Source organism: Olea europaea, unplaced genomic scaffold (assembly GCF_002742605.1).
Source record: "Olea europaea var. sylvestris unplaced genomic scaffold, O_europaea_v1 scaffold1704, whole genome shotgun sequence".
Classification (NCBI taxonomy): domain Eukaryota; kingdom Viridiplantae; phylum Streptophyta; class Magnoliopsida; order Lamiales; family Oleaceae; genus Olea; species Olea europaea.
In genome coordinates this window covers 123663-138109 of record NW_019234728.1, presented here as the reverse complement: position 1 = coordinate 138109, position 14447 = coordinate 123663, and the positions used below count along the sequence as shown (strand labels likewise).

The following is a 14447-nucleotide window of genomic DNA, read 5'->3' as shown; positions in this document are numbered from 1 at the left end:
CATCACGTGACATTACCCTGTTAGACAGTTTAAAATTAAAACAGTTTTCCTATCCAATTGTTAAATGATAACAATGTAAGTGTCAAACAACGTGTTTAAAATTAGTGTACGAATAGCAAAGTTCAATCGGTAAGGACCTTGCTACATGTACACTATGGTGTACACTTTAGTTCACACTTTGCCACATGACATTACCCTTTTAAATAGTTTTTCCATCCAATTGACACTTAAGAACAATGCAAGTGTCAGAGAACGTGTCTAATATCAGTGTACAAATAGCAAAGTTCAATCGATAAGGACCTTGCTGCATGTACACTATGGTGTACGCTTTAGTTTACACTTTACCACGTGATATTACCCTATAGGATAGTTTAAATTTCAAACAATTTTCCCATCCAATTAACACTTGACGACAATGCAAGTGTCAAACAACGTGTCAAAAATTAGTATACAAATTACAAAGCTCAATCGGTAAGAACCTTGCTACATATACACTGTGGTGTACACACTTTAGCTTACACTTTGCCACGCGACATTACCCTGCTAGACAGTTTAAATTTCAAACAGTTTTTCCATCTAATTGACACTTGACAGTAATGCAAGTGTTATAGAGCATGTCAAAAATCAGTGTACAAATGGCAAAGTTCAATCGTAAGAATCTTTCTACATGTACACTATGGTGTACAATTTATTTTACACTTTACCACGTGACATTACCCTATTGGACGGTTTAAATTTCAAATAGTTTTTCCATCCAATTGACACTTGAGAACAATGCAAGTGTGAAACGACGAGGCAAAAATCAGTGTACAAATGGCAAAGTTCGATCGGTAAGGACCTCGTAACATGTACACTATGGTGTACACTTTAATTTACACATTGCCATGTGAAATTACCCTGTTGGACAGCTTAAATTTCAAATAATTTTCCCATGGAATTGACACTTGACAACAATTCAAGTGTCAAACAACATGTCGTAAATCAGTGTACGAATCGTAAAGTTCAATCGATAAGAACGTTGCTACATGTACACTATGGTGTACACTTTACTTTACACTTTGTCACGTGATATTATCCTATTAGATAGTTTAAAATTCAAACAGTTTTCCCATCCAGCTGACACGAGACAACAATGCAAGTGTTAAACAGTCTATCAAAAATCAATGCACAAATGGCATAGTTCAATCAGTAAGAACCTTTCTACATGTACAATATGGTGTACACTTTAGTTTACACTTTTCCACGTGACATTACCCAGTTGGACAGTTTAAATTTCAAACAGTTTTCCCATCTTGTTAACATTTGACAACAATGCATTTGTCAAAGAACGTGCTAAAAATCATTGTACAAATGGCAAAGTTCAATCGGTAAGAACCTTTCGACATGTACACTCAGGTTTATACTTTACCACGTGACATTACCATGTTGGACAGTTTAAATTTCAAATAGTTTTCCCATCCAATTGACACTTGACAAAAATGCAAGTGTCAAACAACGTTTCAAAAATCAGTTTACAAATAGCAAAGTTCAATAGGCAAGAACCTTGCTACGTGTACCTTATGGTGTAGACACTTTGGTTTATACTTTGCCACGTGACATTACCCTTTTGGACAACTTAAATTCAAAATAGTTTTCCCATCCCATTAACCTATAATAACAATGTAAGTGTCAAACAATGTGTCGAAAATTAGTGTATGAATAGCAAAGTTCAATCGGTAAGGACCTTGCTACATGTACACTATGGTGTACACTTTAGTTTATACTTTCCCACGTGACATTAACCTATTGGACAATTTAAAATTCAAACAGTTTTCCCATCCAGTTGACACGCGACAACAATGTAAGTGTTAAAGAGTGTGTCAAAAATCAGTAAACAAATGGCAGGGTTCAATCGGTAAGAACCTTTCTACATGTACACTATGGTGTACACTTTAGTTTATACTTTACCACGTGACTTTACCCAGTTGGACAGTTAAAATTTCAGACAGTTTTCCCATCCTGTTAACACTTGACAACAATGCATGTGTCAAAGAACGTGCCAAAAATCATTGTACAAATGGCAAAGTTCAATCGGTAAGAACCTTTCTACATGTACACTATGGTGTACACTTTATTTTACACTTTACCACGTGACATTACCCTATTGGACAGTTTAAATTTTAAACAATTTTCCCATCCAATTGACACTTGACAGCTATGCAAGTGTCAAACAACGTGTAAAAAATCAGGGTACAAATGGCAAAGTTCAATCGGTAAGCACCTTTCTACATGTACACTATGGTGTACACTTTAGTTTACACTTTGCAACATGATTTTACCCTATTGGACAGTATAAATTTAAAGTGGTTTTTCCGTCCAGTTGACACTTGACATCAATGCAAGTGTCAAAGAACGTGTCAAAAATCACTGTACAACTAGTAAATTTCAATCGGTCAGGACCTTGCCACATGAACACTATGGTGTACACTTTAGTTTACACTTCGTCACGTGACATTACCCTCTTAGACAATTTAAATTTAAAACAGTTTTCCCATCCAATTGATAAATGACAACAACGTAAGTGTCAAACAACGTGTTTAAAATTAGTGTACGAATAGCAAAGTTCAATCGGTAAGGACCTTGCTACATGTATACTATGGTGTACACTTTAGTTTACGCTTTGCCACGTGACATTACCTAGTTGGACAGTTTAAATTTCAAATAGTTTTTCCATCCAATTGAAACTTAAGAACAATGCAAGTGTTAAACAACGTGTCAAATATCAGTGTACAAATAGCAATGTTCAATCTGTAAGGACCTTGCTACATGTACACTATGGTGTACACTTTAGTTTACACTTTACCACGTGATATTACCCTGTAGGACAGATTAAATTTCGAACAATTTAACAACCAATTGACACTTGATGACAATGCAAGTGTCAAACAACATGTCTAAAATCAGTATACAAATTACAAAGCTCAATCTATAAGAACCTTGCTACATATACACTATGGTGTACACACTTTAGCTTACACTTTGCCACATGACATTACCCTGTCGGACAATTTAAATTTTAAACAGTTTTCCTATCTAATTGACACTTGACAGCAATGCAAGTGTTATAGAACGTGTCAAAAATCAGTGTACAAATGGAAAAGTTCAATTGTAAGAACCTTTCTACATGTACACTATGGTATACACTTTATTTTACACTTTATCACGCGACATTACCCTATTGGACAGTTTAAATTTCAAATAGTTTTCCCATCCAATTGACCCTTGACAACAATGCAAGTGTGAAACAACGTGTCAAAAATCAGTGTACAAATGACAAAGTTCAATCGGTAAGGACCTTGCAATATGTACCCTATGGTGTACACTTTAATTTACACATTGCCATGTGAAATTGTCCAATTGGACAGCTTAAATTTCAAATAGTTTTTCCATCGAATTGACACTTGACAACAATTCAAGTGTCAAACAACACATCAAAAATCAGTGTACGAATCGTAAAGTTCGATCGGTAAAAACCTTGCTACATGTACACTATAGTGTACACACTTTAGTCTACACTTTTCCTCGTGATATTACCCTGTTGGACATTCTAAATTTTAAACAATTTTCCCATCCAATTGACAATTGACAACAATGCAAGTGTCAAAGAATGTATCAAAAATTAGTGTACCAATGGTAAAGTTCAATCGGTAAGAACCTTTATACATGTACACTATAATGTACACTCTATTTCACACTTTTCCAAGTGACATTACCCGATTGGACAGTTAAATTTTAAAGAGTTTTCCCATCCAATTGACACTTGACAACAATGCAAGTGTCAAACAATGTGTCAAAATTCAGTGTACAAATAGCAAAGTTCAATCGGTAAGAACCATGGTACATGTACACTATGGTGTGCACTTTAGTTTACACTTTGCCACATGACATTACACTGTTGGACAATTTAAGTTTCAAACAGTTTTCCATCTAGTTGACACTTGAGAACAATTCAAGTGACAGACAACGTGTCAAAAATCAGTGTACAAATAGCAAAGTTCAATCCATAAGGACCTTGCTACATGTACACTATGGTGTACACTTTAGTTTACACTTTGCCACGTGATATTACCCTATTGGATTGTTTAAATTTCAAACAATTTTCAAATCCAATTGACACTCAACAACAATGCAAGTGTCAAACAACGTGTCGAAAATCAGTTTACAAATAACAATGCTTAATCGTTAAGAACAATGTTATTTGTACACTGTGGTGTACACGCTTTACCATACACTTTGCCACGTGACAGTACCCTACTGGACAGTTTAAATTTCAAACAGCTTTCCCATCTAATTGACATTTGATAGCAATGCAAGTGTTAAACAACGTGTTAAAAATCAGCGTACAAATCGCAAAGTTCAATCGGTAAGAACCTTGCTCCATGTACGCTATGGCGTACACTTTAGTTTATGCTTTGCCATGTGACAGTACCCTATTAGACAGTTTAAATTTCAAATAGTTTTCCCATCCAGTTGACACTTGACAGCAATGCAAGTGCCGAAGAACGTGTCAAAAATCAGTGTACAAATGACAAAGTTCAATCGATAAGAACCTTTCTACATATATACTATGGTGTACACTTTATTTTACATCTTACCACGTGACATTACCCTATTGGACAATTTAAATTTCAAACAGTTTTTCCATCGAATTGACACTTGAATACAATGCAAGTTGAAACAACGTGTCAAAAATCAATGTACAAATAGCAAAGTTCAATCGGCAAGGACCTTGCTACATGTACTCTATGGTGCAAACTTTAATTTACACTTTGCCATGTGAAATTACCCTGTTGGACAGCTTAGATTTTAAATAGTTTTCCCATCGAATTGACACTCTACAACAATACAAGCGTCAAACAACATGTCAAAAATCAGTGTATAAATAGCAAAGTTCAATTGGTAAGAACCTTACTACATGTACACTATGTTGTACACACTTTAGTTTACACTTTACCATGTGACATTGCCAATTGGATAGAATAAATATCAAATAGTTTTCCCATCCAATTGATACGGCACAACAATCCAAGTGACAAAAAACATGTCAAAAATCAGTGTACGAATCGTAAAGTTCAATTGGTAAGAACCTTACAACATGTACACTATGGAGTACACTTTAATTTACACTTTGTCCCGTGACATTACCCTGTTCGATAGTTTAAATTTCAAATAGTTTTCCCATCCAGGTGACACTTGACAACAATGCAAGTGTCAGAGAGTGTGTCAAAAATCAATGTAAAAATGGCAAAGTTCAATTGGTAAGAACCTTTCGACATGTACACTTTGGTTTACACTTTGCCACGTGATATTACCCTGCTGGAGAGTTTAAATTTCAAATATTTTTTCCATCCAATTGACACTTGACAACAATGCAAGTGTCAACAATGTGTCAAAAATCTGTTTACAAATAGCAAAGTTCAATCGGTAAGGACCTCGTAACATGTACACTATGGTGTATACTTTAATATACACATCACCATGTGAAATTGCCCCTGTTGGACAACTTAAATTTCAAATAGTTTTCCCATCGAATTGATACTTGACAATAATTCAAGTGTCAAACAACATGTCAAAAATCAGTGTACGAATCGTAAAGTTCAATCGGTAAGAACCTTGCTACATGTACACTATGGTGTAAACTTTACTTTACACTTTGCTACGTGACATTACCCTATTAGACAGTTTAAATTTGAGACAGTTTTCCCATCTAGTTGACACGAGACAACAATGCAAGTGTTAAAGAGTGTGTCAAAAATCAGTGTACAAATGACAGAGTTCAATTGGTAAGAACCTTTCTACATGTACACTATGGTGTACACTTTAGTTTATACTTTCCCACGTGGCTTTACCCAGTTGGATAGTTAAAATTTCAAACAGTCTTCCCATCCTGTTAACACTTGACAACGATGCATGTGTCAAAGAACGTGCCAAAAATCATTGTACAAATGGCAAAGTTCAATCGGTAAGAACCATTCTACATGTACACTATGTTGTACACTCTGGTTTACACTTTACCACGTGACATTACCCTGTTGGACACTTTAAAGTTCATAAAATTTTCCCATCCAATTGACACTTGACAACAATGCAAGTGTCAACAACGTGTCAAAATCAGTGTACAAATAACAAGGTTCAATAGGTAAGAACCTTGCTACATATACACTATGGTGTACACAGTTTAGTTTACACTTTGCCACGTAACATTACCCTATTCAATAGTTTAAATTTCAAATAGTTTTCCCATTCAATTGACAGTGGACAACAATGCAAGTGCCAAACAACATTTCAAAAATCAGTGTACAAATAGCAAAGTTCGATCCGTAAGAACCTTTCGGCATGTACACTATGGTGTACACTATAGTTTACACTTTACCACGCGACATTACCCTGTTGGACAGTATAAATTTCAAACAGTTTTCCCATCCAGTTGTCAGTTGACAACAATGCAAGTGTCGAACAACGTCTCAAAAATCTATGTACAAATGGCAAAGTTTAATCGGTAAGGTCCTTGCTACATATACACTATGGTGTACACTTTAATTTACACTTTGCTACATGAAAGTACCCAGTTGGATAGCTTAAATTTCAAATAGTTTTTCCATCCAATCGACACTTGACAACAATGGAAGTGTTAAACAACGTGTCAAAAATCAGTGTACAAATAGTAAAGTTCGATCGGTAAGAACCTTGCTACATGTACACTATGGTGTACACACTTTAGTTTACACTTTGCCACGTGACATTACCCTATTGGATAGTTTAAATTTCAAATAGTTTTCCCATTCAATTGACACTGGACAACAATGTAAGTGCTAAACAACGTGTCAAAAATCAGCGTATAAATAGTAAAGTTCGATCCGTAAGAACCGTTCTATATGTACACTATGGTGTACACTTTAGTTTACACTTTGCCACGTGACATTACCCTATTAGACAGTTTAAATTTCAAACAGTTTTCCTGTAATACTTCGAAATTTTATGCTGATTTAAATTTCTTTTAGATGGTGATTTAACTTTCAGTACTATTTTTGGCCATAAGAAAAGGGGACACCACCTTTATAGTGGTTAATGTTAGAGATAGCTAATGACTACAAGCATGAGGTGTTAAATGTTACGTATACATGAAGTGGTTATTAGTTAGTCGAAACTTAAGTCAAGATTGAAATTGAATGTGGTCGATTATTTTGTTAGGACTTCAATTGACCAAATGATTAAATTAATTTACGATCTACAATTTTTGGATATATAAGTTGGATATAAGTTTAGATTTGGGATACATGTGCTAATAATGAAAGATACAGGGTTGGATTATATTAGTTGGAAAATTAGAGATTTCCTTTGCAAATATAGGTCTTTAGGCTACTAATTACTTATGATTAACCCCACTTGTTATCCATCACCACCATACATTTGGATCATGGATTAAACAAGTGTAAAGTTATAAAAAAAAAAAAAAAAAAAAAGGGGGTCAAAGTCGGCCACCATAAATAATAAAACTAAAAATTAGGACAAGTCCGAAGGGCACCGGCATGTCGGAATATGGAAGTATGGGTTTGATTGCTTTCTTTGGTGTAGTATTATCATGATAAATGTTCAAGCATGGTATCTTACTGAGTATTTCCTTATACTCAAAGTATGTTATGCTAAACTTTTCAGATCCATGATCATTTGAATTGATGGAAGTTAGTTGGCTTATGCGATGATGGATTAAGGACAACGAAGTTTTGTACCGAAAGTTTTCTTTTGTGTGTTTTGTTCGATGACAGTTTTTCCATCTATTTTACTTATGGTATTATGTAAAAATATGAACATGGCATGATGTATTTTGGTATTAATAGTAAATTTTGTAGTTATATCTTTCATGTTGTGATAAGAGACATTTTTGTAGTTAATTTTTCTTACAAGAGACAAAAGGCAGAAACGGGACAGTTTCTGGAGTCAATTTCAAAATGATTTTTCTAACTCTATAAACGTCCATTTGAGATTCTAAAAGTATTTCTGTTTTCCCCTTTTAGTTTTCTAAGTATGGCCGCAAGAAATACTCAATTTGGATATCTATGGCCTGAGTTATCAAGGTTTTAACGTCCAAAGGTCAATCTGAACTTCCTGTGAAATACTTCACTGTTTTCAGTAAAACGTCTATATCATATGATCTTGGAAAATTTTCATATTTTAACCTAGAAAACTACTTGAAATTACCTTTCTAGTGCCACAAATTTCATAGAAAACGGGGTTGGGATGAATTTTATAAAAATTGTCAAACTTACTGCCCCAACTAATCTTGACAGTGCCGAGGCCGTATATGTGAAGCATAATTCCTTGATGATTTGCACTTTTATCGGCCATAAAGTTTTATAAAAAATAAGTTTTTAACATGAAATATTTCTATTTAAGAATATTTACATGTACCAAAGGCAAAAGTTATTATGTAAAGTACGTGGCCCTCGAAGTTTAAGTTCGGGGCGTCACATTTCCCATCCAATTGCAACAAGATAACAATGCAAGTGTCAAAGAGTGTATCAAAAATCAGTGTACAAATGGCAAAGTTCAATCGGTAAGAACCTTTCTACATGTACACTCTGGTGTACACCTTAGTTTACACTTTGCAACGTGACATTACCCTGTTGGACAGTCTAAATTTCAAACAGTTTTCCCATCCAGATAACACTTGACAACAAAACAAGTGTGAAGGATCGTGCCAAAAATATGAGTACGCATGGCAAAGTTCAATCGGTAAGAACCTTACTACATGTACACTACGGTGTACACTTTGGTTTACACTTTGCCACATAACATTACCCTATTGGACAGTTTAAATTTAAACAGTTTTTCCATCCAATTTAAACTTGAAAACAATGCAAGTGTCAACAACGTGTCAAAAATCAGTGTACAAATAGCAAAGTTCAATCGGTAAGGACCTCATAACATGTACACTATGGTGTATACTTTAATATACACATCACCATGTGAAATTGCCCCTGTTGGACAACTTAAATTTCAAATAGTTTTCCCATCGAATTGATACTTGACAATAATTCAAGTGTCAAACAACATGTCAAAAATCAGTGTACGAATCGTAAAGTTCAATCGGTAAGAACCTTGCTACATGTACACTATGGTGTAAACTTTACTTTACACTTTGCTACGTGACATTACCCTATTAGACAGTTTAAATTTGAGACAGTTTTCCCATCTAGTTGACACGAGACAACAATGCAAGTGTTAAAGAGTGTGTCAAAAATCAGTGTACAAATGACAGAGTTCAATCGGTAAGAACCTTTCTACATGTACACTATGGTGTACACTTTAGTTTATACTTTCCCACGTGACTTTACCCAGTTGGACAGTTAAAATTTCAAACAGTCTTCCCATCCTGTTAACACTTGACAACGATGCATGTGTCAAAGAACGTGCCAAAAATCATTGTACAAATGGCAAAGTTCAATCGGTAAGAACCATTCTACATGTACACTATGTTGTACACTCTGGTTTACACTTTACCACGTGACATTACCCTGTTGGACACTTTAAAGTTCATAAAATTTTCCCATCCAATTGACACTTGACAACAATGCAAGTGTCAACAACGTGTCAAAATCAGTGTACAAATAACAAGGTTCAATAGGTAAGAACCTTGCTACATATACACTATGGTGTACACAGTTTAGTTTACACTTTGCCACGTAACATTACCCTATTCAATAGTTTAAATTTCAAATAGTTTTCCCATTCAATTGACAGTGGACAACAATGCAAGTGCCAAACAACATTTCAAAAATCAGTGTACAAATAGCAAAGTTCGATCTGTAAGAACCTTTCTACATGTACACTATGGTGTACACTTTAGTTTACACTTTGCCACGTGACATTGCCCTGTTGGACACTATAAATTTCAAATAGTTTTCCATCCAATTGACAATTGAAAACAATGAAAGTGTCAAACAACGTGATAAAAATCAGTGTAAAATGGCAAAGTTCAATCGGTAAGGACCTTGCTACATGTATACTATGGTGTATACTTTAATTTACACTTAGCCATGTGAAATTACCCTGTTGGATAGCTTAAATTTCAAATGTTTTTCCCATTGAATTGACACTTGACAACAATGCAATTGTTAAACAACGTGTAAAAAATCAGTGTACAAATAGTAAAGTTCAATCGGTAAGAACCTTCCTGCATGTACACTATGGTGTACACACTTTAGTTTACACTTTGCCACGTGACACTGCCCAATTAGGCAGTGTAAATATCAAATAGTTTTCCCATTGAATTGATACTGGACAACAATCCAAGTGTCGAACAACATGTCAAAAATCAGTGTACGAATCATAAAGTTCAATCGTTAAGAACCTTGTTACATGTACACTATGGTGTACATTTTAGTTTACACTTTGCCATGTGAAATTACCCTATTGGACAATTTAAATTTCAAATAGTCTTCCCATCCAGTTGACACTTGGCAACAATGCAACTGTCAGAGTGTGTCAAAAATCAATGTACAAATGGCAAAGTTCAATCGATAAGAACCTTTCTACATGTACACTATGGTGTACACTTTAGTTTTCACTTTGCCACGTGACATTACCCTGTTAGACAGTTTAAATTTCACACAGTTTTCCCATCCAGTTGACACTTGACAGCAATGCAAGTGCCTAAGGTGATCAATAGGTGAAATTGTTCTGCCCTAATTCCCATTTATTAATTGAATTCTAACTAATTTTCTGTTGCATTCACGAAATTTCTAGTATTTAGATTTAAAAATCACATTCAATTTCTATTTATTTATTTATTTTCATTAAATAGAAGATAGGAATAATAAATTAAGTACTAAAATATAGTCCTCGTGGGAATGATAATCCGGATTCAAAAGGTCCACTTTACTACTTGTTACGATCCGTCCACTTGCGGGATAAAATCGAAAACAAGTTTTTGGCTCCGTTGCCGGGGACTATTACTTTTAGGCTTATTTTTTTATTTTAAATTTTAAATTTTAATTATATTTATTTATTTTCTTTTATAAAAAAAAAGGAAAAGAAAAGAGTGTTCATTGTATGCTCCGTGCCCAAGGCGACAATCTTGAACCGTTTGACTCGGAAATAGAACGTACCTTCAGACGAAGACGTAGGGAACACAAACAAAAACAGCAGCATCAAATGGCTAACAATTTCAAATACCCTATCCCTATATAGCCAATTGGACAAATGGCTGCGAGAAATCAACAGCAAGAGCAAAGAGAAGTAAATGAAGGGGACTTGCCAGTTTCTATGTTTTTGACGCCTATAGCAGCACCTGCGCGGTCCAGCATAGTATATCCTGAATTTGGGATAAACAACTTCCAGATACGAGCTAACTGGATTAATTTGATGAGCAAGACTCTGCAATTCTGCAGGTTACCTCATGAGAATCCAAACACGTATATCTCAAGGTTTCTCAAGAATTGCCAGAATTGGCATGTTCCCGGGGTTAATGAGGATGCCATCAAGCTGCGATTATTCCCATATACACTAAGAGATGCAGCATTGGAATGGCTAGATGCTGAACCGGATAGAAGCATTACCACATGGGAGGAACTGACCAGGAAATTCTGCAATAAGTTCGTTCCACCAGCTAAGGTAGCAAAAATTAGATTGGAAATTCGAACTTTTCAACAGAGAGATGGGGAGAGCTATCATGAAGCGTGGAACAGATTTAAGGAGTTGATGAGGAAGTGTCCAAATCATAGGATCACTATTGGAAATCAAGTGTAGTATTTCTACACGGGACTTTCACCATTATCCAAATCTCAAGTGGATTCCTCTGCAGGCGGATCGATCATAGGGAAATTAAACAATTTATGGATCTATTTGAGTTGATTGCTACTACTCATTCCATGTTTTCATCAGAAAGAGTGGTGCCTCCAAAAGCAGGGAGAATATACGAATTAGATAGCTCAGCATCGACCAACGCCCAAATAGCAGCATTGACCGAAGTGGAGTTATTGGTGAAGTCACAAACAAAAGGAGCACATGCAGTGATAGCCGGTCCATCATGTGAGAACTGCGGACCTAATCATCTAACAAAAAATTGCACATCTTTAGGCTTTCCAGAGGAACAAATCAACTTCATCCAAAATGGCTATCAAAATGTTAAACCCTTTTCACAGACATTTAACCCAGGATGGAGACAACACCCAAACTTCAGATGGTCGGATAATCAGCAAGGAAGCAGTTCAAACAATAACCAACCAGAGAAAAAACCAAGTTTGGGGGAGATGTTCAACCAGTACATGCAAAAGACAAACAAGGTGTTCCAATGGATTGACACTAACTTTTAGAATCAGTAAGCATCTATTAAGAAGCTGGAAACTCAAATTGGTCAGATAGCTTAACAACTTGTAGAATGCCCACAAGGGACGTTGCCAGGCAACACAATGGTCAATCCAAAAGAGTAAGTGCAAGTTATTACAACTAGAAGTGGAGTGCAACTTCTAGAGATACATGTGAAGAGACCAGATAGAAAAGACAAAGAAATAATAGATGAAGAGGCTGGGACAAAAGCAGAGTCTGAACAACCAACTAACGAGGAGGATAAAAGGAAAGAAACATCCACAGTGAGAGCACCCAGCCCCGTGAAAGCTTATGTACCACCAATTCCCTTTTCTCAAAGGTTACAGAGAAAGAAGTTGGACAAGCAGTTTGCAAAGTTTGTGGAGATTTTCAAGAAACTGCACATCAATATTCTGTTCGCAGATGCAATAGCCCAAATGCCCAGTTATGCAAAATTCTTGAAGGAGATTTGGTCAAACAAAAGGAAGCTGGAAGAACATGAGACTGTCTGCCTAAACAAGGAGTGCAGTGCAATCTATTGAAAAAGCTACCTCCTAAACTAAATGACCCAGGGAGTTTTACGATACCTTGCACAATTGGTTCTAACTATTTTGAGCATTCTTTATGTGATTTAGGTACCAGTGTTAATTTGATGCCCCTCTCTGTTTACAAGTCTCTTGGATTAGGAGAAGCAAAACCTACAACCATCTCTTTGCAATTGGCCGACAGATCGATCAAACGACCGAAGGGGATTATTGAAGATGTGCTAGTCAAAGTTGATAAATTTATTTTTTCGACTGATTTCATCATTTTGGACATGGATGAGGATTCAAACATCCCTCTAATCTTGGGAAGACCCTTCTTGGCTACCGAAAGAGTGCTGATTGATGTTTATGATGGAAAGATGATTCTTCGGGTGGACAATGAGCAAGTCATATTCAACATGTTTAAGGCGATGAAACATCCACTGACTTCAGATACTTGCTGCCAAGTAGATGTTCTTGAAAAGTTGGTGGTAGATACATTTGAGACAGAGCATCAAACAGTTCTTTGTGAAGCAGAAATTACACAATCTGGAGCAGCAAGTACAGAAAAAACTGAATGTATTGTCAACTTAGCTAAGCAACCAATAGGAAGAAGACATTGGCAGTATGAATCTCTTGGTGACAATTGGCAGTATGAATCTCTTGGTGACAATCCTTCACCCCCAGTACCTTTAGTAGAAAAGGCACCCACTCTTAAACTAAAGCCCTTGCCTTCACATCTCCGTTATGCATATTTGGGAGAATCTACAACACTTCCAGTAATCATTGCAAATGAGCACAAAACGACAATTGGATGGACAATAGCTGACATTAGAGGAATAAGTCCAACTCTTTGTATGTACAAGATTTTAATGGATGATGGGTCAAAGCCATTAGTGGAAGCACAACACAGATTAAATCCAACCTTGAAAGAAGTAGTGCGAAAAGAAGTGTTGAAATTGTTGGATGCAAGTATTATCTATCCAATCTCTGATAGTTCATGGGTGAGTCCAGTGCATGTTGTGCCAAAAATAGTTTTTCCATCCAATTGACTTTACAACAATGCAAGTGTCAAACAACGTGTCAAAATCAGTGTACAAATAGTAAAGTTCAATCGGTAAGAAACTTGCTACATGTACACTATGGTGTACACTTTTGTTTACACTTGGCCACGTGACATATCCCTGTTGAACAGTTTAAATTTCAAACAGCTTTCCCATCCAATTGACACTAGACAACAATGCAAGGGTTAAACAGTGTGTCAATAATCAGTGTACGAATAGCAAAGTTCTATCGGTAAGAGCCTTGTTACATCTACACTATGGTGTACACTTTAGTTTACATTTTGCCACGTGACAATACCCCGTTGGACAGTTTAAATTCCAAATAGTTTTTCCATCCAATTGACACTTGATAACAATGTAAGTGTCAAACAACGTCTCAAAAATCAGTGTACAAATAGCAAAGTTCAATCGGTAAGAACGTTGCAACATGTACACTATGGTGTCCACTTTAGTTTACACTTTACCACGTGACAATACCCCGTTGGACACTTTAAATTCCAAATAGTTTTTCCAT

At 35.8% G+C, this 14447-nt stretch overlaps 1 protein-coding gene across 1 annotated transcript; it reads left to right on the top strand.

The window, feature by feature from the left end:
- Positions 1 to 11241: 11241 nt before the first annotated feature.
- On the top strand, positions 11242 to 12887 carry LOC111377667. The gene is made up of 4 exons (XM_023000789.1): positions 11242 to 11747; positions 11843 to 12323; positions 12418 to 12466; positions 12511 to 12887. The coding sequence occupies exons 1-4, from the start codon at positions 11242 to 11244 to the stop codon at positions 12885 to 12887; spliced, it is 1413 nt and encodes a 470-aa protein (XP_022856557.1).
- Positions 12888 to 14447: the final 1560 nt, after the last annotated feature.